Source organism: Entelurus aequoreus, linkage group LG08 (genome assembly GCF_033978785.1).
Source record: "Entelurus aequoreus isolate RoL-2023_Sb linkage group LG08, RoL_Eaeq_v1.1, whole genome shotgun sequence".
In the NCBI taxonomy this organism is placed as follows: Eukaryota; Metazoa; Chordata; class Actinopteri; order Syngnathiformes; family Syngnathidae; genus Entelurus; species Entelurus aequoreus.
In genome coordinates, this window is record NC_084738.1 from 42,353,990 (window position 1) to 42,366,493 (window position 12,504).

Below are 12,504 nucleotides of genomic sequence, written 5' to 3' on the forward strand. Positions count from 1 at the left end.
GGATGAATGTGGAAATACTGTCAAAGCGCTTTGAGTACCTTGAAGGTAGAACATCGCTATACAAGTATAACCCATTTATCATTTATTTATTTAGATAGCATATACAGTGCTGCCATCTAATGTCTTGGATGAGCAACTGCATTGCAAATGAGACTCAAACATAAAAAGCAAGCACGACAGCACTGTTATCATAATCCGTTCATTTTTAAATGTTACAATAAAAAACAACATTTTATTGAATCAAACAATTAACATTTAATAACACACAGTAAAGTACTGCAAAATGGTACCGCTCAGTACCGGTATCGATTCCCAGGTACCGGAGATCGGTACTGGAGACGGGTACTGTATCGGTTCAAATGAGAACGGTACCCGTCCCTTTACACCTCGGTGTTATTGTGTGCATGCCATGATTAGATGAAAACAGGACTGTCAAATAGATAAAATATTTCAATCGTGAGGGACAAGCAGTATACATGGATGGATTAATCGCGTTATGTCCATAATTAACTCATAATCAATCTTAATTAAACCGTTTTTAAAAATCTTTAAAAAGCTTACCTTTTGTAAGGCTTTGTAATTCAGATTATTTCAATGACAACATCTGAGTGTTTACAGTACATCATAGTACATTACTGTACTTTCATCAAATTGAGGGCTTTATATATTTACTAGGGCTGTCAAAAATAAAGAGTTAACCCATGTGATTAATCATAAATATACACAGATTAATCACACACTTTTTTGGCCTGTAAATGCTTTTTCAGCTTAACCGCGGATGGTTACCTGAAAGGCGGCACGGGTTGTTGTACGGTCAGCGATCAGGTCAATGCATGAGTGCAAAGATGAGAAAATAATTCAGTGTTTGTTTCCTGGCAAATTTCACTCCAAAAAAAACCTCTAACTGGACTTTATAAAAAACTGTTACCAAGTTTTGACAAAATAAATGATATGCATTCATGTAAAACAGTGGTTCCCAAACTTTTTACCATCCCGTACCACTTCAAACATTTCATCTCCAGCTACGCACCCCCTCCTCCCCGTTTTTTTCCCCTCTGTTTAACTTGACGTTAACAAGTAGCCTAATTGGTTTTGGTAATTAAAACACTGTGTCGGGAGAAGACTTGAGCGCGGGACGAGTGTGTATTTAGAATGCAGGGCTATAGCGCGGGGTCGTATATTACCTTTTTCTAATAATCATACGAAATAAATGGCTGGAGGAAACAAAACAAAAAGTGAAACCAATGCATTTCTATGCATTGCCGTGCAGGATTTTAGAAGTTTTCTAACCCTCCGCGGCAGACCTTTTTATTGGGCTTTGTTCCGTTAAAAACAATGGAGTTCTAATTTTTTTGTATTGTCGCTACGTGTCCGGTCGGCGTTGGCCTTAACGTAAATGGGTTATACTTGTATAGCGCTTTTCTAACTTCAAGGTACTCGAAGCGCTTTGACTCTATTTCCACATTCACCCATTCACACACACATTCACACACTGATGGTGGGAGCTGCCATGCAAGGCCCTAACCACGACCCATCAGGAGCAAGGGTAAAGTGTCTTGCTCAAGGACATAATGGACGTGACGAGGTTGGTAGTAGGTGGGGATCGAACCAGGAACCCTCCGGTTGCTGGCACGGCCACTCTCCCAACCGTGCCACGCCGTCCCCATGTACCCCCTACAATCACCTCGCGTACCCCTGGGGGTATGCATACCCCACTTTGGGAAACACTGATGTAAAACATTTGAAAAAATGTTCCTGTATAAAATTGCATTTATGTCCAAATTTTAGGCTGTTTAAAGTCAATTCAATAACCTGTGATTATTGATGATAAATCCAAATTCAAAAGTGTGATTAGTCTGATTTTTAAAAAAAAAATGTTAATATGCTAATATGTACTAGTGTAGGCCAACAGGCTGTGAATCAGTCAAGATAGTTCCTGCTGCAGCAGTTAAAGTAAGTCTGAAGTCATTAGAAAGTTCAGCACATCTCTTCAAAAAGCTTCAGTTTAAGTCAGTTTCATTAATGTTGTGCTGAATCATTTAGCAACATCGTTTATCTCAGTGCATTTTCACATAGAGAAGTTCTCCACATATTCTTCATGATGTTAAGTCCAATAAACGCTCAGCCCACTCAGGAGTTCTTGGCTCATTGCTGGACACCTGGGGTTTCTTTTCCCTTTTCTTGAAGAAGAAGTTGGTATGTTTGGCACAACGCTTTACTTTTGAAAAAGTTTTCCCTTTTTTAGCGCCATCATTGCTCTTTTTATTATCCATTTTTGTTGTGTTTGTACTTGCGGAAGAGCATGAAACAAGAAGGGATAACATTGGAGGCTTCAGGCACCGGCTCAATAAAGCAGAGTGTGCCCACTCTTAAAAAAAGGCTGCAAAACACAGGGTTTAGAGGCAACCAAAACTGTGCGCAAGCTCACGGCCAAATGCATGGACCTCATGATTTAACGCTTTGGCATTGTTTGCACGATTAGCCAACATTGTAACAACATTTATTAGATCGATCGCAACTGGACTGTTTGGTTTGTCTTAAAAGAGGTTTTGCGTCTCTTTCGAGTAGGCTTCATCAGTTGCGATTGATTGAATGCCCTGAGCTGACAATGACATAGATGAATGAGAACATTCATAGACAACATTTATAAGCCAGAAAAGAGGAAAACCATTGTAAGTCTCCTTTAAGAATACCTGTATCAAATGTATGCTAGCATGTCTAACAAGGGAATTTTGACCACAAGCTACGGTTTACGCGATATAGACAATATAGACTATACATTAGCTGTTAAAGGCCTACTGAAACCCACTACTACCGACCACGCAGTCTGATAGTTTATATATCAATGATGAAATCTTAACATTGCAACATATGCCAATACGGCCGGGTTAACTTATAAAGTGCAATTTTAAATTTTGCGCAAAATATCCTGCTGAAAACGTCTCGGTATGATGACGCCTGCACGTGACGTCACGGATTGTAGAGGACATTTTGGGACAGCATTGTGGCCAGCTATTAAGTCGTCTGTTTTCATCGCAAAATTCCACAGTATTCTGGACATCTGTGTTGGTGAATCTTTTGCAATTTGTTCAATGAACAGTGGAGACAGCAAAGAAGAAAGCTGTAGGTGGGAAGCGGTGTATTTCGGCCGGCTGCAGCAACACAAACACAGCCGATGTTTCATTGTTTATATTCCCAAAAGATGACAGTCAAGCTTTACCATTAGCCTGTGGAGAACTGGGACAACAGAGACTCTTACCAGGAGGACTTGCGGTACCGTGAGTACGCAGCTGCGGCTTCCAAACATTTGATCGCTTGCCCGTACGTGCGCGCCGCTATGTGCATGTCACGTACGTAACTTTGGGGACTTTGGGGAAATATATGTGCTGTATGAACTTTGGGGAGGTGAACGGTACTTTGGGCTGTGGGATTGAGTGTGTGATTTGTATTGGCGGGTTATATGGACGGGAGGGGGGAGGTGTTTGTTATGCGGGATTAATTTGTGGCATATTAAATATAAGTCTGGTTGGGTTGTGGCTAATAGAGTATATATATGTCTTGTGTTTATTTACTGTTTTAGTCATTCCCAGCTGAATATCAGGTCCCACCCGCCTCTCACAGCATCTTCCCTATCTGAATCGCTTCCACTGCCCTCTAGTCATTCACTCTCACTTACCTCATCCACAAATCTTTCATCCTCGCTCAAATTAATGGGGAAATCGTCGCTTTCTCGGTCCGAATTGCTCTCGCTGCTGGTGGCCATGATTGTAAACAATGTGCAGATGTGAGGAGCTCCACAACCGGTGACGTCACGCGCATATCGTCTGCTACTTCCGGTACAGGCAAGGCTTTTTTATCAGCGACCAAAAGTTGCGAACTTTATCGTCGATGTTCTCTACTAAATCCTTTCAGCAAAAATATGGCAATATCGCGAAATGATCAAGTATGACACATAGAATGGACCTGCTATCCCCGTTTAAATAAGAAAATCACATTTCAGTAGGCCTTTAATACTCCTGTTACATCATGATAATGCATGTTGGTGACACATTCTAGCTGTGTCCACATATTTGACAGCAACAAGCGAGCGAATGTGTCCTCAACACAATGTAGCGTCCTTGCTAGCGGCTATCGTCCCTCCACAGTGCAAAGCCACTTCTAAGTCAGCAATCCTCGCCTCCATGTTGGCAAATAAACGACGTGTCTTACACGTACCATTATCACTAGAGGACAAAGCTACAACAAGAAAATAGGCTAACCACATGCTTGAGTTCTTGAGTTTGTAATCAAGTGGGCGGATAGATACAAATATTGACAATAACGATACCATGTATACTATCAGTATATGGTCCATACTACAGTGATTAGATCAATATTTTTATTATCAAAAAATAATTTGTCATTTTTGTTATTGTTTACAAACTCAGGACATAAATCCCTGGACACAGCAGGGTTTTAAGGGCAAAAAGTGATTGGTAAATGATTTAAATCTGAGTTAATATTAAAAAAATATTTTTAAAATGTAATTGATATTGTTACATTGTCATCCTGTGTTTTTGTCTGAATAAAATTGTGATCAAAAATTGAATCATTCAATGATTTTGAAAATTTGAAGTATCACTGTCAGCATTGGTATGATCAAAACTGCCCCTGGAACTATTTCAATCCCCTAATTTGTAGTATCGCCCAAAATGTAAAGTATTTAAACAACAGAATAACAAGTGCATATTACATTTTAACATAAGTGTAGATATAACCATGTTAAAACAAAAAGTAAGCAGATATTAACAGTAAATTAGTTAATAGTTTTGAGAAAATAATACAACCGGGAATGATGCAATATGTTACTGCATATGTCAACAGCCAAATTAAGAACCTTTGTAACCCGTTTTGAAATGGTTTTATTATCATTTATATGGAAAATAATATTTTGTGATCTATATCGCAAGACTGCAACATATAGGCTATATCGCCCATCCTTACCACAACCCATAGGAGGCGCCACATTGAAGAAATTGTCACTTTTTCTGTTTTGTTTTTTTCATGACTGTAACTCTGAGGGGCGGAACATCTTGTAAAAACTATAATATCACCAGTAGTAGGCACCACAAGCCCTTCATAGCTTTAGGGCTTAATTATGCATTCCAGTTCATCTGCAAAACTTTGCGATATAAAGCATTGAAACCATATTGAAGCACATTCATCACAGCTCTGTTCACGCAGTGAAAGGAGCGTATTCATCACCTGTTATACGATCTGGTTGTGCAAGGTCAGCCAGCAGCCTTCTGCGGAATGTGGCTTATGGACATCATGTCTCTCTTTGACACTTTTGCACTACTAAAAGCTTCCTTTCCGGTAGCTTTCCGGCCTTACACCCAGTTAGCTTGTGCTGTTTTATTGATCTAGGCTTCTTTCCTAGCTACACAAATAAAGCCAGCTACTCTGTGGCGTTGGTTCGTACCAGAGATCACAGACGGAATGTCTTACCAGTGAACGTGATATTGAAGCCCTCGTAGGAAATGGAGAAGTCGGAGATGAATCGCAGCTGCGCTTTGAAGTTGCCATAGAGACCGGCGTTGATGTTGCCAGGCAACTCGTTGCCGGTCAAGCGAGCCAGGGGCTGCAGAAAACTTCCGTTCTCCGTCACCAGCAAGTAGTCGTGCTGGTCTTCCAGGTGGAAAGTGTTGAACTGGAACTGGACGCCTGCGGAGAGAAGTAAGGTGTTGTTATTTGATTTCCAGGCTTCATGCAATTGAAAACGGCGGCCCTGGTCGCTCTTGCCTTTGCCATGGCTGACTTCTACAGTCCAGGTGCAGTTGAGGGATGAAGGGTAGCTGTCAGGATAGCCTGGACTCAGGATGGTTCCCCAGGGGCCTCGGACATCGCCGCCACATAATGCTGCAACCAATCAAGCAAAAAATAAATAGATATAACGGATGTGTGTAAAGGGTGTGCTGCATAGAAACACATTGGAAGTTTTTTTGGGTCTGCAGCACTGAAATATTTAAATTTACTAAAGGTGTGGTGCACATACATAGTCAAAGGGTTTCAGCATATTGAAAGTTTATGGAAACACTGAAAGTTGAGGTGCAGAGACATAATGACGTTTGCAAAGAGCGTGACAAATTGAACATTTACCAAAGGTTTGGTGCACAGACATGACAAGTAACTGTTTACAATGGGTGTGGTATATCGAAACATACTGTTTACATGGGGATCAAATCATAGAAATGTTGATGTGATTTACTCGGTCTGCAGTATAAAGAACCAATGACATTTACTTAGTGTGGTGGTGCATGAACATAATCAAAGTTTAAAGAAGTGTGGCATGTAGAAACATCTAGATTTTTTACTAGTTTGCAGCATATGGAAGCATTCAAGGCTTACTAATGGTGCATTGCAGAGACATGATCACAGTTTATCAGAAGCATATTGAAAATGTACTAAGGGCATAGAAACATAGTTAAAGTCTACAACAGGTGCTTTGGATAGACATAATGACAGTTTACATAGGGTGCGGCGCATAGAAGCATAGTTGAAGTTTACTATAGATGTAGTGCAAGCACACAATCACATTTTATGGGGGTGTGGTGTTTAGAAGAATAGTTAAAGTTCCTTATAGTTGTTGTGCAGAGACAAAATGACAGTTTACAAAGGGTGCGAGGCATGGAAGCGTATTTAGAGTTTACTAATGGTGTGGTGCACAGACATAATCCAAGTTTACGAAACATATTGAACATTTATTAAGAGTGAGGTGCATAAACAAAGTTAATGAGGGTGCGGCATGTAGAAGTGTATTGAAGGTTTACAAAGGGTGTATTGACATAATTAAAGTTTATGAGGGTGCGACATTAACTTCTTAAAGGTTTACGAAAAGTGTAGTGCTAGACATAATGACAGTTTACAAGGGGTGTGGCGTTTAGAAGTGCATTTAAAGTCGCATAGCTTGCGTCCCCCCTGACGGCGTCTTGTTTGATTTATAGATCTTCCGTAGGGGGTGATGCCAGACTTGTAATTCTCTTCCAAAACACTAAGAGGCAGTGTCTCCAGAAGGAGCAACTGCAAACTAGATACTGTGTATTTCCTTCCTGTGAAGAGTGACTATGTACAAACACTGAGTCCCAACATCGCCAACTTTGTCCACACTGGAACTAATCATACACAACAATCAGTTTACTTTTAATGGACATTTTACTTTACCAGACGAAAATACCTTCGTGAAGATGGTCTGTGCAACTTCTGAACGAGTCGCGGTATAGGACACTATTATTATTTGCAACAATATTCGGCCGTTCAAGGCACGGGACAAAAGAGATTTAACATGTAATTATAAATAAACAAAACTGTTAAATAACTATTTAAGTTAACAAAATTCTGGTGTTTATGGTCATGTTAGGAGTTCACAAATGTTTGTAAATATACCGTGCCTGAAAGACTATTGATTTAGAATGAGAAGTGTGTGTGAGAGAAGAAGAAGTGCGTGCATGAGAAATAATTTGTGTCGCAATTTAACCGGTTAGGACAAGATTGTCAATAAAAGGTAAGTGTCGTTTTTTTCACTTTGTGACTTCCTCTGGACGCAACAACACAATAAGCTGAAAAACCCACATTTAGTAATTATTTTGATATCAAGATATCAAGTACACAATATCAGTTTTCGTGTAAATGTTTAATCACTGTTGTCATACAATAATGTGCGCATTTCAAGCACAAAGTCTGCTCGGCTGTGTTTAGGGACCCTCCCTGGCAAAAATTTACCAATCACAGTGCTGCGTTCTGCATCGCCGGTGACGCGAACCTAGGAATTTGGGGGAGGTGCACGTAGGCTCCGCGGGAGGCTACGCACAGGCAGAGGGGACGACAGCGTCGCCTACACAAGCTACGCGACGTAAGAGTATACACCAGGCTTAAAGTTTACTAATGGTGTGGTGCGTAGACATAATGGGAGTTTACAAGCAATGTGGCGTGTAAAAGCGTATTAAAATTTGATTACGGGTGTGGTGCAGGGACATAATCAAAGTTTGTAAGGATGTGGTATGTAGAAAAGTATTGAAAATGTACGAATCGTGTGGTGCATAAACATAACCAAAGCTTACGAGGGTGCAGCACATATTTGCATATTCGTAATTTACTGAGGGTGTGGTGCATAGATATAATCAAAATTTACGAGGGTGCGGCACATATAAATGGAACATTTAGCAAATTATGCAAATGTACTAAGGGCTTGGTGAATAGACGTATTGACAGTTTACTAAGTAGAAGCATTTAAGTCCCATCTTAAAACTAATTTGTATACTCTAGCCTTTAAATATACCCCCATTTCAGACCAGTTGATCTGCCGTTTATTTTCTGCTCTTCCCCCCTCTCCTTCGTGGAGAGGGGGGGCACAGATTCCGTAACCACAGATGAGGCGCTAGCTGTCCAAAGTCGGGACCCAGGGTGGACCACTCATCTGTGCATCAGCTGGGGACGTCTCTGTGCTGCTGACCTGTCTCCGCTCATAATGATCTCCTGCTGGCCCCACCATGGACTGGACTCTCACAATATTATGCTAGATCCACTCGACGTCCATTGCACCTGTCGCCCAGGGGGGGTCCCCACATCTGCGGTCCCCTCCAAGGTTTCTCATTGTCATCCCATTGGGTTGAGTTTTTTCTTGCCCTGATGTGGGATCTGAGCCGAGGATGTCGTTGTGGCTTGTGCAGCCCTTTGAGACACTCGTGATTTAGGACTATAGAAGTAAACATTGATTGATTGACTAAGGGTGTAGTACATATACATGATCAAAGTTTACTAAGGGTGTGGTGCATAGGTATAATCAAAGTTTACATGGGCGAGGCACATATCTATAAGCACATTGAATATTTACTAATGGTGTGGTGCATAGACAATGACAGATTATAAAGGTGGGTGGCGCATTGAAGCATATTTAAAGTTTACAAAGGGTGTGGTACATAGACAAAGTTTACGAGTGTGTGACATGTGTACACATATTGAACGTTTACTAAGAGTGTGGTGCATAGACAAAATGACAGTGGACAATGATTGTGGCACATATAAGTGCGGTGCATAAGATTATGTCGAATGTTTGCTGCATGGCATGTAAAAGTATACTGGACGTGCTAAATAGAAACACTGAAAGGTTATTAGGGGTGCGTTGCATAAAAACATTAAAAGTTGTCAAAAGTTGTATCTAAAGGTTTAAAAATGATTATAGTTTGTATTTTAAGATGCATGTTTTCAAGACATTCACAGCAACTGTTTTTGTTTTTCAAGGAGGGAATCCGGCCCTGGGATGACCCTGCAATTTGCACAACGGGTTCAACCGTACCACACATTGTTATGCATTAGGAGGCGCTCAAAGTTGAAACCGGGCCCTTCAGAAAAGCTGCGTTGCTCACATTATGCATACTAATGCAGCATATGGGCCGGCGCTCCATTCCGGCTCGCTCCAGTTGCTTCATCCTACAGTCGGACAACTTGCCTGTCATTGCCGTCGCAATAAAACCGCTGCGAAAACACCATTAGCGGCGCCTCAAAAGTGCACTGCCGGCAGAGAATTTCGCAAGGTCAGAAAGTTGTACTCTGGAAAGACCTTGCAGCGTGGTAAAAGAAGATCACAGAATCGGGCCAGTCAGTTGTTGAAAATTACAACTACCCTTCCTCCCGCCAACTAACAAGTTGGAGTAAGTCGTGAGAGCAAGTTACCGCCGCAGAGAGGCCCCGACCCAACACTCATGCTTAACTGGTACGCCTGCATGCACAGCGCCATCATTTATTTATACTTTGCTGCCAGGAAGCTCTGAATATTGAATGTTAAGCTGGGTGAGAAATTTGGATTTTGATTGTCTCTTTTCTTTCGCCTTCAATATCTGCTGTCAGCTCTGATTTCTGTCCTCTCGTTCTTTTCCTGGGCGAAGAACTTAACGTCTTATTAGCGTCACGGCGAGACAAAGCATCTTACTGCATCCGTCACCACACACGTAGCATCCAACACAGCTGGAAATAACTTTTTAGACAAGACTTCATGATTGTTTTGTCAAGTTGACCTTTGTGGAAGAGTTGCAGTAAAAAAACAACACAGTTTTCCATTTTTTTCTGAAATTTCTTTAAGGTTGCAAGAGGTGCGGCACACAGACACTACTCAAAGATTATAATTAAATGAAAACAAAAAAAGAAGTTTATCCAGAATGTGGTGTAAAAAACAGGGAAGGTTTACTAGACTTGTAGCACATATACTCACTAGAGGTATAATTTTATATTGGGGATTTAGTAGGGGTGTGGCACACATACAGTTTGCTTGGGGTTCAGCACAGAAACCCTGAAAGTTTACTAAAGGTGTGGTGTATAGACTTGACATATGTTTGTTGCATCTGATGCTGTACATAGAAACATAGTAAAAGTTTACTGCGGTGCAACACAATAAAACCAAGTTTATTAAGAGTGTGGTGCATCGAAATATTGAATTTGTTTCTAACAGTGTTGTATATGAAAACAACTTTGGAAGTTTACTAGGAATGAGGTGCATTAAAATATACAGATAGTCTACCAAAGGTGTCCAACATAGAAAAATAGGGAACGTTTACACGGAGTGAGGTGTAATTAATGTCATCAACGTGTAAAGCATAGAAATAGAACATGTAATGCATAGAAATAGAACATGTAATTCATAGAAATAAAAATGTTCTGAAATTTTGTAGAGGTGGGGTGCGAACAAAGATTTTATATTTTACCAGAGGTGCGGTGCACAGATTTACACTGAAAATGTATCAGTTGCGCATAAAATAATACTAGAATTTGACTAAGTATGTGCGTAATAAAAACACCTACAACGTTTACAGGTGTATAGAAATGTATCAATCATATCAAAATATTAAAAAATACAGCATATAAAATTAAAAGACACATTCTGAAAGTGTACTAGAAGTGCGCTGAAAAAAACCCCGTAAACAGATTACTAAGCATAAGGGACACAAACACATCAAAAGTTGATTACTAAGAGTGCGGGGCGCAGAAACTACTATACTACTATTCTGTACTATACTGAATACTAAAAACCTACTTGGAGTGGGAGACATACAAAACATATTTAAAGTTTACAGGGGGTGCGGCATGTAATAACATACTCAATTGTGCTAGGAGTTTGGCACAGGAACACTCAATGATAAATACTTGTGTGGTGCATAAAAACTACTGAACGTTTGGTCGAGGTGCAGCACACAGAAACATATTCAAGGTTTACTAGGGGTGCGGCATAGACACTGATAACAACTACAAATATTCAGTGCAGCGCATAGAAATGATGGTCCAGATGACAACATGTTCTCTGCATGTATCTGTGAGTGTTTCTACTGCACGGTGTGTGTTTTCCCACTCTGTCTTCTTTAATAGAGCTGCCAGCATGTTGTTAAGTCTCTTTGCGGCATCTCAGTATATGAATGCAAATGTATGTTAAGTACAGACTGTACATAACTGAAAGACGGAATACTACTCGGATGCTTATGCGGAGAATTAATGACGGTTGCAAAAAAAAAAAAAAAAAAAAAAAGCCTTTTGCCTTGACTTACCGTCACACGTGGGCAATGCATGGCTCCACCAGTGGTTTTTCTCGCAAACCAGCGGCTCCTCGTGGCTCAACCTGTAGCCGGAGTCACAGCCGAACGACACGGTGGACCCGATGGAGAAGTCCTGCCCGTAGCGGATACCATTCACAGGAATACCCGGGTCCAGACAGGAGTAGCTGTCCACGGTAACGCCTGAAACGTAGAAGACAAAGTAATAAAGCCATGTCGGGTGCATTTGCAATTAGAATTTGTGCTTACTTTCGTATAATATTTTAAAGCCGACGTTGGAGTGGCTGTTGTCGGTGGTGAAGAGCAGGTAGAGGAAGTTGGTGCTGCTGAAGAGGAACTGAGGAACATGGGTGCCGTTGAGGGATCCCACCAGAGGCGACAGTAGGTTGGGTCCGTCGTGGATTTCCAGGAAGTCGTAACCCAGTTCTGTCTGGAATCTGTGGGGAAACAAAGCACCTTCAGTACTGAGCGCATTGTTTTCATTTCTATCATTAATATTCCAGAATTGCGTTGTTTTGAAACAGTCCAAACTCCTCGTTAAACCCGTCGTGGTTTCTTGGATGATGCGTTTCAAAACAAATCATTTTCAAAAGATAATATTGAATCTGATAGCATGTGTTTTATTTAAAATGACTCTTTAATCTTGAGATTTCAGCCATTTTGTTCCAGGTATAATTTAAAACTCTACAAGATTCTTAAATAGTAGGCATTGATTAAGATTCTTTAAGGACAATCATATTTTGACCAATGGATGCTAAAGGATTAACTTAATCTCTGCCATTAGTGCAGGGGTAAGGAACGTATGGCTCTCGAGCCAGATGTGGATGATTTGAATGATTTGCAAATCCTTTTCAACCCATATTCAATTGAATGCACTACAAAGACAAGATATTTGATGTTCAAACTCATAAACTTTATTTGTTTTTTTGCA

The 12,504-nt window shown here is 40.6% G+C and overlaps 1 protein-coding gene across 2 annotated transcripts in view; it reads right to left on the reverse strand.

Annotated features, from left to right (window-relative positions):
- The window catches only part of csmd3b (CUB and Sushi multiple domains 3b), an 822,373-nt gene that overhangs the window by 172,482 nt on the left and 637,387 nt on the right, over nt 1-12,504 (reverse strand). For both annotated transcript variants that reach the window (XM_062056514.1, XM_062056513.1), the window contains 4 exons: nt 11,823-12,010; nt 11,568-11,756; nt 5,782-5,898; nt 5,488-5,703 (listed from right to left, as the gene is read on the reverse strand). In XM_062056514.1, coding sequence (XP_061912498.1) covers nt 5,488-5,703; nt 5,782-5,898; nt 11,568-11,756; nt 11,823-12,010 — 710 coding nt within the window. The remainder of the gene's footprint in view (nt 1-5,487; nt 5,704-5,781; nt 5,899-11,567; nt 11,757-11,822; nt 12,011-12,504) is intronic.